Below are 23,851 nucleotides of genomic sequence, written 5' to 3'. Positions count from 1 at the left end.
CAATTTGTCATGGGAAAACCACTTGATATGTTACTTAAGAAGTTGTGTAGTGAATGTGCATGTGTGTATTATGTCTAATGGCACGTATACAATATTCAAAATGAAACAAGCTCTAAACTTTTTTGAGGAAAAAGCTAGGTTGCTTCCTATGTAGTTTTTCTCCTGCTCTCATCTCTCTTTCCTCAGAACCTGACTAAGTACAGAACAATTAAGCATTTTAGTCAGGATTTCTGAAGAAAAATAGGTTTTAAACCAGTCTTGCCTGGGTCTGGATGTGATGCACAGAACCACTTAAAAGAAGAGATGAAGCTGGTTGTGAGGATTTATGAAATAGCCAAATTGTATGCTAGTACTCTGCATAAAATAAATCAGCAATGGACTGCAATTGCAGATTCCCTCCTAGTGTGACTTTGGATTGGAATCAATAGAACTGATGGTGGGGATGAGTCTTGTCGCTGTAATGTAGGAGAGAAAGTTACAGCTGCAAGAATTAATTTCTTCTCTGCTAGCCAGGATGCAAGCAGCCAAATGACTCCAGCTGCTCCTATCCCGGTTGGTAGGAGAACATTTAAAACTTTGACTGTAAAGGCAATGCAGTTGCTAACCCTGCTTCCCTGCTAGCTGTACTGAAAAAAAAAAGAGAGTTGGATACAGCAGTTCTGGGTGGGAGTAGGACAAGACCAGAAGAAGGTTTGGGGGAGGGGAGATGGAAAATGAAAAGGTTTAGGTTAAGAGAGTTTAATGGGAGCAGAACTGAATTTCACTGAAAAATTGTTCAGTATGTCATAACTGTTCTCTCTCTCTCCCTTTTTTCCCTTCAGTATACAGTGTGGAATTTTGTTCCAAAAAACTTATTTGAGCAGTTCAGAAGAGTAGCCAACTTTTATTTTCTGATTATATTTTTGGTTCAGGTAAGTTGAATAATACTCAGGAAATAGCAATCTATGTTGTAAATTCTGCCACTAATTTTTGTTCTGTGAATTTAACTTCTGTACTTACATATTCTGTCTATAAAAACAACACATTTCCAGCTTCTCTGGGAAAATAACATAACTTTAAAAAGAATTATGTTCAAATTTAAGTACTGTACTTACATTTTATCTTCATGAATGCTAATATATTTAAGTGTGCAGCTTCAAAGTCCATTGCACTGCCAGCGCAGGGACTCAATTGTCTGCCTCAAAATACAATTTTAGATCTGTTAAGTTAGTAATAAAATTCCAAAGATGCTTTTTGATTTTTGTGGCCATTGGTGGTAGTTGAATAAAGCAAGAGTTTTACTCTGTGTGTTTTTAAGTGCTTCTTGGACCTTAGTGTGCAGAAATGCAGACATTCGAGTTCACTTGCATCAAATTGGGCAGTATGCTTGCTCTTGAGCTGAGCATAGATTATTATATTTTCTCGTTGTAGGTGGAATCTTGCTTTTGTAAATCAACACACTATTGTCATGCAGTTCTAAGATCCTCAAATTCAATTTGTTCAGATAAAATGAACACATAAAAATTTACAGCTAGAATTGACAGTTTGTCAGTTTTGAAGACATCGGTTGATGTTGCTGATACCGTATAGGTCAGAAATATTACTGTGGCTTTTGTAGCAGTGTATTTCTTCTAATTAAGAACATCCACAAGTATATTAAAAGTATGACAGTCTGTAAATTTTCTGTGATCTTTGCACCTCCAACTCTGAAATTGTACTTGAATTCTGGTGAGCTATTGCAGATTTAGTAGATGAAAGATAAGTGAGAGAAAGGTTGTAAGGAGACATAATAGCTTTTGAAAGACCAATTAATATATGAGACAGAGGCAAGATTTTGGGGTACACAAACTTTTCTTTCATTATAAAATAGAATGCTTTGAACATGTACAGCATTCCATAGTGATTAACTAACATTTACAGTATGTATCTGAAAAAGATGGTACCTCATTTGACAAAAAACAGGAATAGTGAAGAGTTCATAAGACACTCTGTGATCGTGCAAGATGTCCGTAGCAGGGCCAGTTCTGCAATTTTTAATGCATTGCCTCCTGTGTCTCTTGCTCTTGTTCTTTCACATTTGGAAATAATGAACTTTCTAATAGGCTGAAAATTCCTGTGTTGGGAGTTACTAAAGTCATATAGTTCTAACTTAGTCTAACAGAATGCATTGCCCATCCCATCTTCCCAGTGAAGGATATTGGCTTTGATGTTCCTGTTACGATGCTGCTTAACATATTGTAGCATGAGGAAGATGGGGGCGTGCTGGAGATGGAACATAAATGTTACTTACAGTAACCACAGACGGTGTTGCATTTTTAAATCTTTTATTTCTTTTTAATGCAAATTTAACTCTTCAGTTCAATTTTGAGTCACATTCCTTTCAAACTGTTAGACTTCAGTAATATCTAAATGTGCTGTCCGTGAACAAATATGGATCTAAAGGCAGAACTTCTATTCAAGGTGTAATCCTGTTCTCTCAGTTCGTGACTCAAGTGAATGCCCTAATTTGTATGGGAAATGTCTTGTCTATATGTCTGTATTCTTGAAAACTGAACATGAGAAAACTCGCAGTCATTTTTGTTCATTTGTTAGAATGGAATTCTGTTTTTATTCAAATCCCATTTGGAAGTTCATTAATACCTAATAGTTTTTCTTTTTATAAGGCAAAGGTGCCTTTAAAAGTTGATCACCATGGTATCTTCTCTGTCATATGAATCTCATATGACCAAGATGCAGTGTCTGTCATTACCACCTTATCCCACTGGGGATGACAGAGCTGGGGCAAGTTCTCGTTGTGTGATTTTAAACATGCAGCGCAATCCAGTCCACATTGTTCACCTCACGTATGCATGCCAGAAACATGGTGACAGACTGCATTTTGGTCGTGTGAGGCTCCACACCAGTTGTGTGGTGGATGCATGTCCAGCTGTGTAGCAGGGTAAGGGCCATGGTGTTCTGGTGAAAGAGCCAAAAGGAACAGGCTGCCGTGACAATTCCACCAGCACAAAAATTGCTCCATTTTCACATATGAGCCTCTCTTGAGAAAGGAGGAGAGAGTATAGATGGCAGAAATATCATGGTTAACCCTATCCAGCCAAAAATCAGATGCTTTTGGCATGGGTTTTCTTGCCAAGCTGAAATTGCAATGCTACAGTTGAAGAACAGGCAGGCTAGATCTGATTTTTGTTGTGTTTTATAAATTGTCTGTGTTTCAGTGAAAAAAAAAAAAATATAGCTCATGCATGTGTTGTAAGGTGGCATAATCTGTTTTCTCTATGAGGTTCTTGGCTCTTAAGAGAGTAAACTTCATGTATGATTGTTTGGTTTTTTTTTCTTCTTTAATGGTTCCCAAAGCAATGCCATAAGTCTCAGGTAAAGTGGATCAAATCAATGTCCATGGTTTTGAATAGTTCTTGTCTATATTTTCTTTACAGCACTTGACCATGTTGTTTTTTTCCTGCAGCAGAGAACCACTAACATCCCCCTCACATACAGAATTTTAGTGTATACACTGCACTTTTGGCATGCCAGCAATAATAGCACAAATTGTAAAAACTGCATGTTAACTTGGGGGAACCAGAGAGGAGCAGTCCAAGAAAGAGTGTTCTCTAAGTTCTAAACTGTTGGAAATTACTATTTTTAACTTTATTTTCACTTCTGAAGTGGATGTTATTATACTCTACATTACTGTTAAGCAGTGGATTGTATAGCGTATTGAAACAGCTTCACGAAATGTAGATTTCCTTCCTTTGTAATATACTTTTGAATTCATCTTTGTAGGATGAAAACAGATCTTCCTTTTACTAAGGACTTTTAAAATTGGCACATGCATTACAAATGTGATTAAGTCTGTTCTATGCCCTAGAATCTTTGTTTGCATCATTATTGACATGTATTATTTAGTTGTCAGGAACTGAGTTTTGCTCCAGAAATACTGCAGAAAGTGCAGTAAAAATAGATGTTATAATGAGGAGTTTGGAAAATAGTTGTCATCTTGCTTCATTGGGGATTTTTTGAGAGTACAATTGTAAAAATAAAGTTGGGGCTAATTTTCATATTTTCTTCTGTTTTAGCTCATGATAGATACCCCTACCAGTCCTATTACCAGTGGATTGCCATTATTCTTTGTCATAACTGTGACAGCCATAAAACAGGTAAAGGGGAAAAAATTTTGTAGCATGAAGTCTTTCCAAGGTAAAGTTACTTAACGAAGTCTGACCAAGATAATGTTTAGATACTAAAAATAAATAAAAAAGGTGTCATTTTAGAAAGGATTTTGTATTTAATGTTTCTAGTTAGATGCTTGAACTGGAGCATTTTGGTTAGTTGTCAGGCGCTCAGTGACTCACTGCAGTACCCTTAAACGGACAGTGAATGACTGTCAGACAGCATTTTTGTCTAAACATTACATGTCACTTGTTATAAGACCTTTTCTGAAAGCTGCTCGCTTATTCCTTTGGCACACCTTGCTGCATATTAAAACCAATCCTCCCACATGACACACTGAGAAAGGAGCTTGGGTAGATGAAGCAATGGTGCAATTCATGTTTGTCAGTAGTTAAAAGGCAAATTTTGCCCCAAGGAGTACATTTCTTGGCGTAAAATATATATTAACTGTAATCCTGTACCAAAGGTCCAGTTTAGAAAGCTTCTGGTTTTGTTTTCTTTATCTTTGGTTGCATAAAACATTTTGGAGCACTTGAAATATGAAAAATCTTCTAAGTATGAGTTTAATAGAAATCTTGTTCAAGCATCATACTACATCCTACTAAGACCTAGAGCCCCTGGAAGGAGAATGTTTAAAAGGGGGGGGGGGGGGGGGCGGGAGAGAGAAAGAAAAAAATCTGGTTTCTTTAAACCCTTAAAGCAAAAGGAGAAAGAAACAAGCACATAAATAAAGAGGTGATGTGGCTAGAAACTATAATCTCTTCTACAGGGAGGTAATTTTCAGGAACTATCCCCTTCAAAGGGTTTGACAGTGCTGTCTGGGGAAGAGATGCAGTCATAGCAACTGAAAAGTAAGCAGGAGACTGTTATGGAGCTACAACTGGAATTTCAATTTGCTTTCTGTGCCACTAAGACCCAAAGCCATCCTGAAATAGAGCAAAAGTAAAAATAGCTCTAGCTTTCAAGCGGATAGAATGGTGTTTGGGCAGAGGAGATCTTAATGCTGGAGTAATATTTGAACTAACATTTCATCTTGTTGCTGTACAGTTCATACACGTAGAGTGCCCTAATCCTATTCAATTGCAGTTGTTATAATCACCCGCAAAAAATCACATGTTCAAGATCTATAGTCATGAATAGGCAATGGAAAATATCCCTTAAAGCTGTGTGAACTGAAAGAGATTGTGCAACTTAGTTATAAATACTAAATTTTTTTTTTTCCCCAGAAAGAAGTTGGACTTGTATAAGTCTAAAATAGTCCAAAATAATCTATTACCACCTTGTTTCCAGATGTCCAATCTTATACTGGGAAATTTAAGTATCTTACCATCAATTGCAAAGAATAGAGATTCTGGCATTCCTTCTAGAAGTTTCAAATCATTCATGACTTGCCATGCATCAAGAGTTTTTCTGATTGTCTCAAGATCTCTGCAAGGACTATTGGAACCACCTAAACTGATCTAATGGACTCTTGTGTTTATCCTACCTGCTGCAAAGTAGGCAAACAATATTCACAAACTCTTACCTTGGAAAGACAGTTCAGTGTGCTATTTCCAATAGGCTGCCCTTGGACAAGGAAGAAAGATAAATCTGTTGGAATGCAGAGGGGAAAATACCCAGTATGGTCTCAAAACCAGCTCCCATTTTCTCTGAAACCAGAAGTGGAATAGGAAGAGATTTTAGGGGAAGAAGCCCCTTTTGAAAGCTGTGGGGCACTGGTTCTATACGAAGTTACATCAGGTTAAATGTTAAACTATAACGTAGTAGTCTCTCAAAAGATGAAGGGGAAGAATAGAAGCATGAACCACATGTGGTTTTGGGAAGCCTAGCAGTGGGTGGAAAAACTCTCCCCTGCTTCCAGAAGGCCCATTAACGTGGCACCTCTAGCAAACCTCAAAACTCAGCCTTATTTTAATCTCAGCCAAGGAGATAGAACTTTTTCTTCTTAGAAGTGTAATTGCACCTAGGTCAGAAGAAGGACATACAGGACTGCAAAGTGATGCAACTCATGCTGTGTCATTTTGTCTATCTTGTTAGCCAGAGCGCTTTCCTCCTTATGCCTATGAAGATGCATATGCTGTCCTCAGAGGAGTCCAAAATTAGAAAATAAAATGAATAAAAATAAAACAAAAATTAACGTTTAAAAAAAAAACCAAAACAAAATACTACAGTATAAAGGTATTTCCTGAAGAACTTTAGGGAACTTAGTCCATTTCAATAAGTTCATAGGTATTTAGCAAACAAGCTGATTGGACACAGATGTTTACATGACTGTCAGGTAAATTAGAAACAATTACTTCGCAGGTTTTGATTAACTACAGACCTAAACTGAGAATGAAAAACCTGGTAATATAATATGCAGGCCTGTTTTAATTTTGTCCTTTTCTCGGGTACATTGATGCAGTTATTTAAGCAGGACTTAAGAATATAATTTAATTGAGGGGTTTTAATCTTTAGTTTCTGTTCATGCAGTTAAGCATAATTCCCTGTATTCCTACTGCATCTTTGTTTTTAACAATATTTTTGTAACATTTGCAAGTGAGGATAAGGAACTCTCTCAAAAATGCCGCAGTAGGTAAATTTTGGGGGAATTTAAACCGACCACAGTAAGTTGGCTCTTAAGAATTCCCTGGTGTTGTAGGCAATAGGTGTCAGATGGAGAAAGCGCTGAAATCTGTACTTTCTAAAGAAGGTAAATTTCAGTTCTTTGCCAAATGCCCATATTGCTCAGCTGTTCAGGTTTATGAGACAAATGCCCCAAGGTTACTGGATGTTAGTTAAATCCTTGTTTTCTTCTGTCAGTCACCTTTAACAAGGAGCTGTAGGTACTGACTCTTGATGCTTTTTTGTACTGATTAGGAAGGGCTCTTAAAACCCCTAAGTAAGACTCTTTAGGATTCTGATTTCCCAGTATCTCTCTGTGTGGCTGCTATTACTACACACTTACTAATTATTTATTTTTAAGCAGTTGGAGTATAAAGCTTTCCTCCTTTTTTTTTTTTTTTTTTTTAAACCTAGGTAGTGCAGCTGTGCTGTCCTTACTCATTTGTGCTAGTAACAGTGGAGGAGCATGAAGGTAGAACTGCAAAACTATACTCTTAACATGCTAAATTCATCATATAACTTTTCTCCAAACTCCAGTCAACTGCAGAATTCTCCAAACTGCATATGCATTAATACTTTGTATTATGACATTCATATATGATGTTTGTAGCATTCTAGGATGAGTTGGGATTATGTCTGCCGTTTCAGAGAGGCCCTCTTCTTCTGTCTGCAAACTTCCAAGGAAGTGTTTTTAACTCACATTTTTATACCTACAGAAAAGCATTTTAGGAAATGTCTCTCTTATTGCAAAGCAGTTGTAGAAGTCTTGCCAGGATGTAAGAGGCAGTTGAACTTCTGCATAGACTGATCCATTTCTTGTGCTTGCTTATGGGGCTTTCCAAACAGTACCTAGACTGGGGATCAGAAATCATGCTATTGACAATCATGCTATTAGATTAAATAAGCAATGCATTAATAGCTTAGGAAAGTAGGAGGGGAATAATATACCTGGATTCACTCTCATGAATATTTGCACATGTGTGTGCGTGCGGTAAAGTGTGCTTAAAGAGGTGCTCAATATCAGGTGAAGGAACACTGCTTAGTTTATCTGTTAAACTCAGTTGCTGCGAACTGTTGCATTAGGACTCACAAAGAACTAAAACTTTTTCAGTCATCTTTTCTTGCTATACAGAGCTGATGTGTAAACAGCATGTCATACAAAATTAAGAAATCTTAAGATTTCATGCATAGGCTATGGCAGGAACTATAAGAAGTGCTATATGGTATGACATGAGGAAGTAATTTCAGTCAGTTACTTCTCTTAAAAAAAAAAACCAAACCAAACCAAAACAACAAAAAAACCCAAAAAAACCAAATCCAAAACAAACAACAGCAAAAAACCAAACAAACAGAAAAACCCCCGAAACAACTCCATAAGAGAGACTGGGAGTGACTGTTCCCAGTTTTGTGGTATATCAATCCATATAGATAAAAGACTGAATGAGTGCTTGTTCATCTCGTGTGCAGAAAATGTCACTGCCTGTTTGTTTTAACAGAACATGGGACTGTTAAGTTTCTTCACCACTTTTGCTACTTTATTTGCCTTTACTTATTTGTGTAAAGTGAGTAAAATTTAAGAGGTTTCCCAGGTTCTTGAGTAACAGCTGCAGTAGAAACTCAAGAGAAATTAGTTAGAAATTCAAGCTACACAGCAAGTAATTTGAAGGACATTTGCTTAGAAGATATTTGTTATGCTTATAGGTTTGTTTCTTGCTTAAAAAAGTAAATTTGTATGTGTTTTCCACAGGGTTATGAAGACTGGCTACGACATAAAGCAGACAATGAAGTAAACGGTGCTCCGGTTTATGTTGTTCGAAGTGGTGGCCTTGTAAAAACTAGATCTAAAAACATTCGGGTATGTGCCTAAGGACAAATTGAAAATTGTGTTTCTATTGCATAGCTAAAGCTCTTGTTTCGTTACTAATCATTGTGGCCTGTTTCATCATGATTCGGTAACAATGCTGAAATGAATTCTTCTCTTTTAAAACTCTATTTATACCCTTCTCATTTGTGTTCACTTCATTAGGTGGGGGACATTGTCAGAGTAGCCAAAGATGAGACTTTTCCTGTTGATCTGGTGCTTCTGTCATCTGATCGAGTCGATGGTTCATGCCATGTTACTACCGCAAGTTTGGATGGAGAGACCAATCTTAAGGTATGGGTTGCTGCTATGAAATAGAGTGTAGTTAATTTGTGATGCTATTTTTATTTCAGCCTGTTGGAATACCCCCCCTGCCCGGTCGTCCTTAGTATAATTAACTTAATGGACACTGTTTTACAGACACATGTTGCAGTCCCAGAAACAGCAGTGTTACAGTCCGTTGCCAACCTGGACAAACTTGTAGCTGTTATAGAATGTCAGCAGCCAGAAGCAGATCTATACAGGTATCACTTTATTAGGAAATATTTTGAAATTAAATCACAACGAAGTGTTTAATATTAGGAATGTTAAGAGTCTTGCTGGGATTAAAATAGCTTCAGACATCTGCTTAAATTTTAGGTTTTAATAATTAGCATAAGTGTTTATACATACGTACTTACTGAAAGTTGCAAGTGATAAGTCAAATCTGAGTATTTCAATAGTAAATCAGAAATTATAGGATAATATTTACCTTCTGTATTTTAATCATGACACTTACGTTCATTTCTGTTCTAACCAGTAAACTTGTTTCCGGATTTTAAAAAATTAAATGGCCTATGAGTCTGAGGAGGTTGGAGAAAGAGTTGTATAAGGCTCTGCCAGGAGATTTCAGTACTACATAGTATAATTTTTTTAATGGAATTAACTCAAACTGTAGCAAATTGTTGTAAGCTTATGTTAATTCTAAGGATATGTGTTGGTCACATTTATTTTGTTTATGTTCAAGAGAAGATTTGGACTTCATTCTTCAGCAGCAAAAATTTAGATTAAAAACAGTTGTATCCGAGTGCTTCATTTCAGCTTTTAACATCAGCAAGCAAGGCCCTAGACTCTGTAAAATGGCATCGTAGGTAACAAAAGTTATATTCCCATTCAAGTTTCTCCAGAATTGTATAATGGAAAATGGTAGCTATCAAGTAGTAGTTTTCAAAATCCAAGTATATCACAGCAGCTATTCTTAAGTAAGCTTTGGGATCTTTGAGAAATATTAAATTCTTAAAAACTAAGATATTTAGTTTGAACAGCTGTTCAAATATTTGATCAGTTTGTAGAGAACATCAAGTTAAGGTACAATTATTATGGAAGTTTATGTCCCTATTTGTAACTGGGGTCATGCTAAATATGCAAGTGTTAGATTTTAAAAGCAGAGTAGATTGGCTGTATTAAATGAAAAATTACTACTTCTGATGGATAATATGCTAACTTATATTTGTTGAGGAATTATTTCTTACCGAAACATAAAGAAGTCAGAACCTGTTTTAACTGAGTAAGAAATATAATCTTTTGTGGTTTTATTAATGAAACCTAGCAGGCTTTCTCAGATAACTCTTCTTTTGAAGAATAAATGTTTCTGTTGTTAAATATCTCTTGTAAAATTATTGCCAGTGTTGCCATATTGTTTTAGTTTGATTGTTAACAAAAGTTGATTATTTTGTACTTGTGAACCATTAATGACTTTTTTGTAAATATAGAGGAGTTTTTTACATTGTTGAGTCTTTATGTAGATATGCCTAACACGTGGCCATCTTTCATAGATTTGTTGGAAGAATAACTATAAGTCAACAAACTGAAGAAATCGTACGGTAAGTAAAAGTTTATAAGATTAATGTTTAGAACTGATGGAGGTGGTTAAAATCATGACTATCACAAAAAAGAGTTAATGTTGAATATACGAAAAGGGGTATTTTTACTGAAAATATCAATTGTAACTACATACTTCACACGGAGATGAGAAAAAATCAGTGAAAGTAAGTTCATTACTACCCCGTTTTGCAGATTTAATAGGACAGTTCTGGAAAGCGTGGCTGTTCTGAAGGGGGTAATTTTTAGGCATTGGTGATCAGCTGGTAACTTTGTTGCTCTTTGTTATTTAAAACATTTATTGATCTTAAACATTCTCCAGTGGCATATTATGTAGACTACAACAGATCCCCTGTCATCTGTTTATCAGAGGCACTGAGCAAGTGGTTTTGCAGTTGAAATTCCTAGAAATTATTGGTCTGTTTTAACAAAGCCTCTGCTACAAATCTGTAGCTTTTAGTATATATTTCAAACTGCCGTACTACCTGGACTGTAAAGATAAGTGCTTACACCTATAATAGTCAACACATAATTGTGTGCACATAAAGCTATGTGCGCGTAATCACGTGCTCACAATTTTCACTGTGCAGTCATAGCAAGTAGCATACACCTAAACACATGTGAAAATATAAAAATAAAGATGTGAAGCCACTTGCAGACTTATATGTAGACTTCCTCAAAAGATTGCTGATTGCGTTGGGTTGGCCCCAGCTAGCAGCCAAACGTCCACACAGCCGCTCATTCACTTCTCCCCCCCGCCCAACAAGACAGGAGAGAAAATAGGAAGAACAGGAGTGAGAAGGGTCATGGTTTGAAATAAAGACAGGGAAATCAATCACAAGAAATGGCCAGATTTTCAGGAATATTTAGTGTGCAAGTTATTTAATTGCTTTCTCTTGAGAGTTGTTGATAATCAAGCTTTCAAAAAACTTCGTCACCTCTTCTCAAAATGTGAAGTGCTGTGTTATGATGTAGAAATGTGTCACAGAAACAGGTAAATCTGTTATGATTCTTTCACTTTTCTGATGTCCAAAATGTTGTCCTTTACACGTTTTGTTTTTTAGTGAAATTTCTACCTGAATCAAATATTAAAGCAGTATTCTTTTCCATGTAATGTGTGCCTTCAGTCTGAAGAACTGCAAGTCTTTCAATCTGAGAGCCTCCTATGAGGCAGGCAAACATCTGTCAGATCAGGCAGATCATTTGGCCCCAAGTCCAATGCCTTAGCCACCCCCCTCCAACCCTCTCCCCCCAAAACCCACTCAGCTGTTTTCTAAGGTCGCTTTATGTGCTACTTCACTTAGAGCTTTTCAGAATTCATTACTGCCAAGCTTGACAGGTTCAGCTTTGGGATAATCTATCAAAATAATTTAGTTGACAACATATAACAGAGCCAGTTTAAAGGGAAGTGTAAAAAAATAATTGCACGTTCTGACTACTGGTGGAGCTGTATCTTCTGACTGTCAAAGATAAGTTTATCTAGTCTGTGTTGCACTGATTCAGATTTTGTATTTGGGTTTGGCAGACTGGTTTTACAAACTGCAAAAAACACTTGAATCCAGAAATATACATCAGGTTTCTTATAAGAAAATGTTAAATGCTTGAGCATTTAGTCCCTTTTAGTTCAATTTTTAGTTAAAGTTTGAGTCTAGCCTAATATATTAACATATGTATGTGTAATTTAAAGAACCTATCATAATCCATGTGTATAATTGGTTCACATGGTATTTATGATGGTGACTGTCACATTTGCAGTAACATTTAAGTTAAATGTTTAACTGTGGGAGGTGGGGTGTGGGTTTGGGGGCTTTTTTTGAGTTACTCTGGGTTACGCTTTCAAAGGAACTTCAAGTATAAGAGCTTTGTTTCTATGATAGTGATCATGGACTGCTTGTGGTACAGCTAATGGAAAAGTAACACAAACCCAAGGGCTTGTGTGCTGTAGCACTTAGTGTATGATCTTTAATTCTTTTGCTTATACCCAGTATGTCAACTGCCACTGCAGTTGTTCAGTTTCTGCTTTCACTTGAAACACTGGCAAAAATAGTGAATGCATCTTTTTTTTATTTCAAACCAACCCTGCTGGCAGTTTCTAAAGATGATAGAGCCGCTGGAGTAGAACATATGGCTCTAACCTTATATGAACCTTGATTCTAACCGGACCTTTATTTTCACAGCGTTGTTTACAGTTAACTTAGCCAATGAAATTAATGTATTATTGTGGTGTGATAGATGTGAGGAAAAAACTCTTAAGAAATTTTACTCTTGTGTTAGGAAGCAGAACTTGCACTGTTGTGGTGGTGTAGTGTCCATCTAGTTGTTTGTCTTTGTTTCTCTGGTATGAATAGCTTTTGAAATTGCTAGATCATTTCAATTTGACAGAGGGGTAGAAGTAAGATAAGTAAAATAGCCAAACTTAAAGTAGCACTCCTGTTGCACTGTGAGCTCGACAGGTTTTTTGCCTGCTGGCTTCTCAAGTGACTTGCAGGTCTCTCTGAACCAGCCATTTGGTATATTTAGCTCAATCGCTAATTATGGGATATTGAACAGTGGTGGGAGAGTATGGCAGTGAACAAAGGAGACATGAAAGGAGACTGCGAGTTCTGTGGAGGTGTGTGGGTGAGGTGTGGTAAAGGGAGTAAGAGGATTGAAGGTGGACCTAAATGAGGATGGGGTTGGAGTTGTTGCGGTGGGAATTCATAGGGGATGTAGGACAGCTTTGCATAGGAAACTGGATTTCACAAGTCCTATAGAATACAGAACAACTAATTTTTAAATGCTGATACTTCTATTTCTTTTTAGACCTCTTGGGCCTGAAAGTCTCTTACTTCGTGGAGCAAGATTAAAAAACACTAAAGAAATATTTGGTTTGTAGACACCTAAATATTTAAAGAGTATTCTCTTCTTAGAACGTGTTGTTGAACTGTGGTTTAATTTTACTTGCACTGAAGAAATTATAATAATCTTGCTGACTGTTACCTGAGGGGATATGATTATAGATGAAAGTAATGATATTATGCTGAAGAGTCTCTAGGGATATAAAGTTCCAGTTCTGCTCTGTGAAAATACTTGAAGTGGTTTGATAAAGGAATAACTTAGCTTCAGTGGATAAATGACTGTTGTTACTGTTACCCATTGTTCAAGACTTTCTCCTGAGATTTACCATTCTGATTTCCATAAAATACATATTGAAGAGCAGTACAGTCATAATAATGAACAGCATTTTAGTAGGTGTTAAGATGACTTCAGTAGTACTGTTTTACTATAGCAGAATATTGCAAGTACTTACAAAATACTGTCACCATTGTACTGAAGTAAACAGAAAAGTAATATCACCTCTTGATTTTATCCTATGTCTCTTAAAATGAAAAATTCTGCAAATTTTATATATGCAGAAAATAAAGTATAACTCTCTGTTTTCCCCCCCCTTCCTTCCCAGGTGTTGCAGTGTATACAGGTATGGAGACAAAGATGGCATTAAATTACAAGAGTAAATCTCAGAAACGGTCAGCAGTAGAAAAGTATGTTTATTTTCTAATATCTTTCTTATTTGTAGAGTTTTAACTTAGTTTTTCCTCGGTACCTTTAAAACCCTGATGATCTCGTCGTTGGGTTGTAGGCAAGGGAAGAGAGTGTAATTGCTGTGCCTTCAGTAGGAAGCTATAAAGATAAAATCCCTTTCTTGGTATTTCATCCTTTATTGATTCTTTCAGTAGTGTACAATGTGTGTATTGTACACAGTAGTGTACAATACCCGAACTTAAAAAGGGCTAAAGCAGAAAAAGTTAGTTCAGGAGGTTTGTTTTTAAGATGTGGAGATCATTTAATGATAGGTGAAATGCTGCTTGAATCAGATGCTCAGAGATAATTTTCAGAACAGTCCCAGCCTCTGCTGTTCTCTGCATCCTTTACTGTAAAACTGCATCATGCCTTTGAAGCGGATGGATTGAAAATGAAGTCTTAATCGCTTACAAATCTTTGTCCTGAATCGTAGTATTTGATATAATGGAAAATAGCTTTGTTTCACATAGTCTAAAGGAGATAGCCTATCAAGATATGTTTTGCCAATGAATCTTGCTTCTAGCACAAGTTGCAGGCTCAGTTTTAAAAATCTTTGCTCGTAGTTACGGGATAGGTGTTACTATGATAGCACCTAATACTATAATAGCACCTAACATATAATATTACATTATAATATTATATGTTGAACCTCGTTAATTATTTTAAAAGGAAAAGGAGTTCTGATAGGTTGCCTTTATTCCAGTTACTAAAAATCTGAGATAGCCTCCCGGCATTCTTTTGTTAAACATGGGATTGATTATTTTTCTATGGCCAGATACACACAGAACTGTAGAGTGCACAAGAAAAGTTGAGTCATTAAAGCAAGGGGTGGAAAGATGGTCTGGCCAGCATTACAGAACATAGAGGCAAGTTTGACTATATCCTGGTATAGCATGGCCTGGGTTAAATAATCAGATGCGCATGGTAGTGCTCTTCTAACTGAAGAAAAAGGTGCAGCCTTGGATTTCCACAGCGGTTGTTTGTACTGCCTTCACAGCCTTGCTAGATACTCGGGGAAGAAGAGAAGGATAAGTCAGCCCCAAAATCTTGGACAACAGGTGTGACACAAGTCAGCTGTTGGGGTATTCTTGACCTTAATCTAGTCTTGATATTGCTATTTGTAGAGTATATCTTAGTCAGATGTAGGATTTCTTCTCACTTGTGTTGCTTGCTTGTCACATAGAAACTTTATATCCATATCAAACACAGGATACATTTTAAAAAAATTGTCCCATAAGTTTTTGATCAATTCATGTAACCACAGTGTGTCAACAGATTAAGTAAAATAAACTGAAGTTGCATTATTTTTTTTTTTTTGCCTCTTTGTAGGTCCATGAATTCCTTTTTGATTATTTATCTAATAATCCTCCTCTTTGAAGCCATTCTGAGCACTATTTTAAAGTATGCATGGCAAGCTGAAGAAAAATGGGATGAGCCTTGGTATAATGAAAAAACGGAGCATGAAAGAAACAGCAGTAAGGTAATGTAGTTCTACCCAGTTGCATATCTGAGGAACCCTCAACCACTCTGTACTGAATGTGATATTTATTATGTCTCTATTCTTGGGTAAAGGTGTAACTGCCACATGCTCCACTTGCAAGTCTGTGTGCTGCTGTCTCAGTATTTTTGAGAGAGTTATTCCTATGTAACCTCACCCTTGTGTAGAAATCTCTTGCCTCTGTTACTGGTTGGACTTTTTCTTCCTTTATGAAAAGACTAAGCTTTTTGAAAATTTTGCGTTTTGTTAGGACATATTTCTGATGTACTGTGTTCTTATTACAGTTTTTGTTCTTTTGGGTGTCTTTTGTCATTCCTTGAATGAAAAGAGGAGGAGGATGGCTGTTCTTGTGCACGTTCCATTGCAGTGATCTCGCAGTTCAGGCGTTTTGGACATTCTGTGATGTTGAGAGTGTTCAGACAATTTTGTAATGCTGTAATTTTGCTCAGGCTCCTGCTTGCCTTCTCACTTTTCTGTAGAGATTGGAGGGCTACTTTGAACTGTTCTTTAAGTCTGCAGTTCTGAGAAGTGTCTTTTTTTAATCATTCTGTACTTTTCTGTGTTCTCTTTAATTTTTTATTTCTGTACGAGTCTGCCTTCTTCCAAAGCAGTTCAGGAGCTGGCTGGAGCTTATTCTAAGAAGTAGAAGAGATTTTCAAAGCACAGAAGAATTGGAAATCCAGTTTCCACATGTGATGTGGTGTCAGTTGTTTAACACCCACACCCCCCCATCCCCCAGAGAGCTGAGAATTGAATGTGCTCACTGGGTGCCATGTGTGCAAAAAGGTCCAAATCCCAAGTCAGGAGAGTTCTGCTCTTCTTCACTAGTAGAGTGAAATTTACAGTTAGTACATAGTGGTTCAGGAAGGAAAAAGAAGCTATTCGAGAATGTCTGATTCAAGGAGAGTTAAGAGTTTACTGGCATTTCAGTAGAACATGCAACTTTCTCAGAAGCTTGTCATGAGAAGTGTTTCTGTGGTTTAACTGGAAAAATATCTTTATCTCAGTGCTGTGTTTTATTTAAAATTATTAATTCAGGTTTTCACTACAGTTATCAGAAACTTTTCAATGTATTCTAAAATAATCTTATTTAAAAGTGTCATTGTTGAAAAGTCCTAAATGAATTTAAAAGTTTTCAAATTGTTTAGTGACTTTTATTTTTAGTACCTGCACTCACTTAACGCACTTTCAACTGTTTGAAGTGGTCAGTCAAGTAAATTCTTGGCTCCCCTTAATTTGAAGTAGTTGCTATGTAAGTTAGACTAGCCTGTGGAACCTTTTCAGTTCTGAATAGAATCGAGATAAGCATTTACTCAATCTTTCCATTCCTTTACCTTTGCCTTCAGGAGCATACAGAGCCATTTGTGTTTCTGCAATGTCACTCTCCTTTTATCATGTCCTTGTTTTTCTCTCTCCCTTGTTTACTTCCACAATCTGCTTTGCATTTCTCAATACACTGACATCCTTGCTTGGAGTGCTTTTGCTGTTCATCTGCCCTGTGTTGTGCAGATTGTTATTTAATAGACAGTGCTTGAAGAAACTCACTAACCTTAGTAATTGTTGCTTCTTCTCAGTATCTTCTCTTACATGAGTTACTGCTCTCAGTTTTTATCTTTTCTGGTTTAGTTTGGAAGATCTCTTAAGGCACAGAACTTCCTGAGTTTTTGTCAGACACCTTAATTATTGGTACTGACTTTTATTAAGTGGTTATAGCAACACTCCATAATTAGAAGAACAGACATTATTTAGCTTTGCAAACTGTTAACTATTTTTATACTCCCTTTCTTCAAAATGTTCTCCTACACCAACATCTGGTAGAGTTGAAAGAGACGTCCCAGTTTTTTTCATCTCTAATCTCCCTTGCTCAATATTCAAGTGTTGATAAGAGTCTTCCCAAAGTACAATTTAGATACTGAGTTGGTTGTGCAAATGAAAAAGACTTCAAAGAGACTGTAATGTAGCATTTCAGAGTTTGTTAAAATTGTCATACCTAATAAAGAGAAATTTCTATCCTATTACGTAGCTGTTTACCTGAAATGTATGTGTCGAACGCAATGATTTGAAGAGGCATAAAAGAAGGCTGTGCCATTGAAATCCACACAGTCTGGATCACCCATGCCACTGGGGAATGCCAGTAGACAGGAACCCTCCTGTTGCTCTGCTCTCCTAAACCACGACAGAATATTTGCAGATTCCTCTGACAACATGGAATATCGGTTGTTTGCCTTCACCGTTTATGGTTCCTTAGAAAAGCCTATGAATGGTGCTGTTTGATGGAATGGGGAACACATTCGTTTTTTCAGACCCAACTCTTTCAAGAGACCTGTTTGAAAACAGAATCACCATGACAGTTAATATTAATTGGCAGCCCTCCTGACAGATCCAGTAGAAAGGACAAAAATTAGTGAACTTGAGAACTGAAACATCCAGTCGTAGCTTAAGGCAGTCTTTTTGCATCAGTCTGAAGGCGCGTTACTGGGGAAACCTGGGAATGCCGGCATTGTCACTGTGTGTGTTCTCTCTCGTGGGTACGTGGGACTTGGTCTCCTCCAGCTCTGTCAACTGGTCGTTTTTCGTGCATATTGAAACATAACTAAGTAACTACGTTTCACCTGATCACTGCAGTAATCTTTACATTTTCTCTTTTTCTCTTCTAGATTCTGAGATTTATTTCAGATTTTCTTGCTTTTCTGGTACTTTACAATTTTATCATACCTATTTCACTTTATGTGACTGTTGAGATGCAGAAATTTCTTGGATCTTTTTTTATTGGCTGGGATCTTGACCTCTATCACGAAGAAACAAACCAGAGAGCACAAGTAAATACTTCAGATCTCAATGAGGAATTGGGACAGGTAGAGTAAAAAAGTTTTCTTCTTTTTTTTTTTTTAACCTTCTATTTTCTACTTCTTTTTTAATATTAAAATTCATTACTGCAGACTTTTTATTGGTTGTGCTTTGATTTCTGATTAATTTAAAAATAAGGTATAAATATCTGATGGCAGAAATTAAAATCTTTACATGATCAAAAAAAGGTGTGGAGAGTGTGAGTTGAGATTATTTTATTTTTTGTCTTCTAACAAATACATACAACTCCAAGTCTGTTTTTTGTTTTGTTTTACAAAAGGTAGAGTATGTGTTTACAGACAAAACTGGTACATTAACTGAAAATGAGATGCAGTTTCGAGAGTGCTCCATTAATGGCATAAAGTACCAAGAGATCAATGGTAAACTAACTCCAGAGGGGTTTTCTGAAGATTCTCCGGATGGAAATAGGCATAGTTTGGTAAGATTTCCCCCCCCCCCCCCGCTCCATTAGGCATCCTAGAAGGAAAGTGTTTTATTTCAGAGAAATATTCCTCTAGCATTAGCGTTTTTTTAAAAAAAAAAAATCAGAATTTCGGAATAGTCTGAAGCTATTAAAATGTTACTGAACAGATAATATTTATTAAACGTGTTGAGATGTGATTATTTAACATGGAATACTTGGCAGATTTTTAAGTAAAAACATTTTTTTATTAAGTATGTTCAAAACTGGGTTGATATGTAAATGTTACAAATAAAGTTTTTTCTTTCTTATAGATGAAAGAGGAAGAACTCTTCTTGAAAGCAGTTTGTCTTTGTCATACAGTGCAGATCAATGCAGATCAAACAGATGGTGCTGATGGTCCTTGGCATGCCAATGGCATAGCATCCCCATTGGAGTATTACGCTTCTTCACCAGATGAGAAAGCTTTAGTTGAAGCTGCAAGCCGGTGAGTAGTACTACCAAAACTATCTTAATGTAGAGATTGCCTACTAGGACAGGCAATTCATGGTAAAAGCAACCTTAAAAATTGCTCAGAAAGAGTGTAAAGCCCAGGGCCTGGCACTGTCAGTTTACTATGAAAACATACAAAAATAAAATACACAGAAACCTAGGCATATTATAAATTGATGACTTAAAATATTTGTGGAAATCCTTGAGAAATTATAGTGGACAGAGTATGTTGCTATTAAGATATTGTAGAAAGTGGGCATTCTTTATTTTCTCTGGAAATAGAGAGCAGTAATGGGGTATAAAAGTCTCTCTTTTCTTTTCTCCACCCTCTGCTCCCCCAATAGGCATTATGTCTAAAGTGATGATTAAATGTTTATTTTCTTTTCCTTTTAGGGTTGGAGTAGTATTTACTGGAACTAGTGGGAACAGTATGGAAGTAAAAAGTCTTGGAAAACCAGAAAGGTATTCATTTTAATTCCTTGTTTCTTTTGAAGGACAGAACAGTAGTGAAGATTAATACAATGTTCTCTTCTTAATCCTCTCTGTTCATAAGAAAACCTTGCCTTTCCACAGCATGCTCTTTCTAATGCTTTTCCCTTGATGTCTTCAAGATAGCTTGCATCGTATTCCTTACCAGTTGAAACTGTGATGCAAGAATTTTGTGTGACTTACTCCGTCTAGGTGTTTTTTATAAGAATTTGTATCTTTGCCCGTTCCTCAAAGGTTGAGACTGTGGTAGAGTTGGAAAACTGCATTGCTTATTCAAGTCTTACAGTTTGTGCTTTTAGCTCTAAAAGTTCCCAGAATCAGTCTCATGTATGCATAATCTAATCACATATTTTAAACTTTCACAAAATGAGTAGAAATCTTATTGATAACTGTATATCTGCGGTATGTCATAAAACCTTTTATACATTGATCTGTGTCAGTTAGTTGGCAGTACTTTAAACTTAAATGTCTAAAATTAATTTTCTAAACTAGTGGTAACATAACAAAAAATAGTCCAATTATCACTCTTTTTTGACTATGTAGGTTGTTTACAAGTATTAGAAATAAAATGTAGTTTTCAAAGTTAGGCTTGAAGTAGTGATAGAAGGAGAAAGGAATAGGTAGGAGCTGATTGTAATCTCCAGGTAAAGCTAGTGTTCAGGAAACTATTCCTATTGGTAGAAGAACCTTTTATTCTTACAGAATGGAATTAAATGTGTATAAAGTGATGAAAAGCAATCAGTTGCACAAACACCAATAACAGTGGTTGTTGCTCAACAGTGGTAGCATTACTTTTAGAGTTTCTATATAAAAATGACACTTTGGGGAAAGCTCTGTGGGGTAAGACTATATAAGTAATTGTCTTTGGAAATTTATTTCTAAAAATGTTTTCTTCCCCTTCCCTCTTCTATAAAACACAAAATACAGGTATAAATTGCTTCATGTTTTGGAGTTTGATCCAAATCGCAGACGAATGAGTGTCATTGTAGAGAGTCCCTCAGGTAAGTGATCAAAAGTTGCACAAGCTGCAGTTGAGAACTTCTTGAAATAGTATGTATTCTTAATTTCTGTTCTATTATACTTTTTAGGGGAAAAGCTTTTATTCACAAAGGGAGCAGAATCTTCCATTCTTCCTCGTAGTAAGAGTGGAGAAATAGACAAAACAAGGATACATGTGGATGAATTTGCTTTGGTAAGTGTATATGCTTGCCCAGCTGGTTGGAAGAAAATTCTTCCAGTACAAATTCTGTGACTTGAAGTGCAGGTGACACCTTCTTGTTAGATCAGAATCTTGTCTACTCTGAATGTAGTCTTCTATTTTCTCACAGAAAGGACTAAGAACTTTGTGCGTAGCCTACAGAAGATTCACGCTTGAGGAGTATCAAGAAATTGGCAAACGCCTTCATGAGGCCAGGACTGCCTTACAGCAACGGGAAGAAAGATTAGCAGATGTATTCAACTTCATAGAAAGGGATCTGGAATTACTTGGAGCCACAGGAGTAGAAGACAAGTATGCAATGGAGTTTCTGCTAACTACACTCAAAAACATAGCAAGTTTAGGATTCATAACTGAAATACAATGAAAAACTCCCACCACGACCAAAAGTTCTGTGCTATTCTTGTTTAGTATGTTTACCACTCTTTGGATTGAGGAGCATTCAAAACGCATGTTGTACTAACTGATTTTGGCTTAATAATGATGACATACGTTGTGCTTCATCAGGAGAGATGTAATGTCTGTGAAATGGAATAGTTGCAGTAAATATTTAGGGTAACGGCTAATTCCTTGGGAAAACTTCTGTACATAGCTACTTAACAAAGCATTCTGCTTGCGTAAGTCGGAGGGTGTATTGTACACTGGAGTGTTACACGAATAACATGGAGTTACAGTGTGAGCTCTTTTTTTGTAAAGTGTTTGATTGGTTATTTAAGTTTTTTCTTGTTTCTAGACTGCAGGAGAAAGTCCAAGAAACTATAGAAGCACTCAGGTTGGCTGGTATCAAAGTGTGGGTACTCACTGGAGATAAGCACGAAACGGCTGTTAGTGTCAGTTTATCATGTGGACACTTTCATAGAACCATGAACATCCTTGAGCTCGTGCAGCACAAGTCAGACAGTACATGCGCGGAGCAACTGAGGCAGCTAGCCAAGAGGTAAAATACCTGAGATGTCATTATCTCAGTGATGATCTTAGCTTGGTTTTCTTTTATTTTCAAATTTTATGACAATCTCTTTGATGTATGTGCCAAACACATGAAGTTGTCTTTCTAGAAATGTATTTATTAATATAATAACAGACTTGAAGAAGCAGTCTGTTTAACAGGTTAACTTCTTTGTTTATTGTGTGGGCAACTGCATAGTTCTTAACAAAATTTAAATTTTTCCTTTACCCCAATACAAAGCCAACATTTTTGTCCCTGAATAGAATAAAGGAAGACCATGTTATCCAGCATGGACTAGTTGTGGATGGGACCAGCCTCTCTCTTGCACTCAGGGAACATGAAAAACTGTTCATGGAGGTTTGCAAAAACTGTTCTGCAGTGTTGTGCTGTCGCATGGCACCCCTTCAGAAAGCAAAGGTAGGTGAGAATATAATCAGGATTGTCCTGTAGATATTTTTATCATGCTTTGAGGAGGCATGGATTTCTGGAACTGCTTTGTTTGTTTGCCTGACCTTTTGTGTGACTCTTGAATCCTTGTTAAATTCAGTTGATCTGGAGTAGTTTGCTCAGAAGTTTCCACGTGCGTTTGTGAAAATTTGCAAGTGGATGGAGGAGAGTCAAAACACTGCCACCACGCAAGAAAAAGGCTAATTTTTAATCAGCCTCTTGAGTGTTCTGTAAGGCAGTAGGTATCCTGATCATCTGCATGCTTTTGCATTGCCTGTTCCATTGCTTCTCCAAATCAAAAAAGCTAAATTGAAAATTCTTGAAGCTGTAGGGAAAAAAATGTGCTTCTCTAAAGATTTAAAAAATACCCAAGTTTGAGGAGGAAGCAGAAAGGAAGGAAAGCTGAGGCCTAGTCCCCAGGGGAGGTTTGCCTTAATGCTCTCTTCTAAGACCATTTTTCCTTCACATGTACTTAATTTTACTCAAATACAGATGAGATAAAATTCAAATTCAGATTTTGTGATTTTTTTTTTTACTCTAGAAAGCTAAGCTCTGAAGAGTTGTAATATTTATTCTTCCCTTTTGAGATTCGCTTTCTTCATTTTATGCCTCTCCCTTTTCTTTGAATAATATAAAATTGCATACCTCTATTGGAGTATTTTTAAATTTAAAAGCTATACTTTTAGCTTAGCTGTATGCTTTAAAGGCTTTTTGCATGTATTTCCAGTAATATTAAACCTCTGAAAGGACACTGTTGCCCACTCTGTTTTTACACCTTGTCAAAAAGAAAAGGAAAAAAGACATCTTTTTACCTTAAAGCACTAGGAAACCCTTATGGGAGGTACTAGATGTGCAAAAGAGGGCAGGCTGTTTTACCATAGCATGAGTGAGCTGTTTTTCCTGCTTCCAACATTTAGCCAGACTTTTAATGCAGTCTTCAGAATCACTTCATTATAAAACTGTTCAGCTGTGTATAAATATATATATATATTTATAAATATAAATAGATATAATACTAGACTTGGTATAGTATTAGCTTCAATAAAATGTTACAAGGAAGTTGTTTGTAACTGCTGTGAGAAAAATGATTTGTTGGATGTGCCCACTTTATGTAAACTCTTGTAGCTGAAATTTTTGCCATCCTCTCTCCTTAAGGGATAGTTATTTGCTTGTGTTGTGCCCTTGTTCTTACTTTGTCGTTGAACTTGATTTATAATGTGTTTTGTACTGCCAAATTTGGCAGATAGCAGCCAATAATGCTTTCCTTAATCCTTATCCTGTCCAGCAGATAATCTCCATTATTTCCTGTGTTTTGTAATGAAGTACAGTAGAACCTAATTTTGATGGTAGTGACTTTTTAACTTTAAATGCTGAAGTATATAAATCACTGAGACAAATGCCATGCAACATGGGAGGGAAGGGTGGGGAAGGAAGTGTATGGCTGTTTATTCTAGCCTTGCATT

General features: G+C 36.5%; 1 protein-coding gene across 7 annotated transcripts in view; it reads left to right on the top strand.

The window, feature by feature from the left end:
- The window catches only part of ATP11B (ATPase phospholipid transporting 11B (putative)), a 74,015-nt gene that overhangs the window by 16,498 nt on the left and 33,666 nt on the right, over positions 1–23,851 (top strand). For 4 of the 7 annotated variants that reach the window (XM_075157305.1, XM_075157303.1, XM_075157308.1 and 1 more), the window contains exons 3-20: positions 822–911; positions 4,053–4,133; positions 8,498–8,605; positions 8,777–8,905; positions 9,032–9,135; positions 10,426–10,473; positions 13,274–13,338; positions 13,911–13,992; positions 15,362–15,512; positions 18,188–18,385; positions 18,658–18,816; positions 19,113–19,285; positions 19,684–19,752; positions 20,707–20,780; positions 20,868–20,971; positions 21,090–21,289; positions 21,729–21,932; positions 22,205–22,362. In XM_075157305.1, coding sequence (XP_075013406.1) covers positions 822–911; positions 4,053–4,133; positions 8,498–8,605; positions 8,777–8,905; positions 9,032–9,135; positions 10,426–10,473; positions 13,274–13,338; positions 13,911–13,992; positions 15,362–15,512; positions 18,188–18,385; positions 18,658–18,816; positions 19,113–19,285; positions 19,684–19,752; positions 20,707–20,780; positions 20,868–20,971; positions 21,090–21,289; positions 21,729–21,932; positions 22,205–22,362 — 2,197 coding nt within the window. The remainder of the gene's footprint in view (positions 1–821; positions 912–4,052; positions 4,134–8,497; positions 8,606–8,776; positions 8,906–9,031; positions 9,136–10,425; positions 10,474–13,273; positions 13,339–13,910; positions 13,993–15,361; positions 15,513–18,187; positions 18,386–18,657; positions 18,817–19,112; positions 19,286–19,683; positions 19,753–20,706; positions 20,781–20,867; positions 20,972–21,089; positions 21,290–21,728; positions 21,933–22,204; positions 22,363–23,851) is intronic. The other 3 variants (XM_075157306.1, XM_075157309.1, XM_075157304.1) reach the window with 1 other exon arrangement.

Source organism: Calonectris borealis, chromosome 9, assembly GCF_964195595.1.
Source record: "Calonectris borealis chromosome 9, bCalBor7.hap1.2, whole genome shotgun sequence".
In the NCBI taxonomy this organism is placed as follows: domain Eukaryota; kingdom Metazoa; phylum Chordata; class Aves; order Procellariiformes; family Procellariidae; genus Calonectris; species Calonectris borealis.
This window is presented reverse-complemented; position numbering and strand designations above follow the sequence as displayed.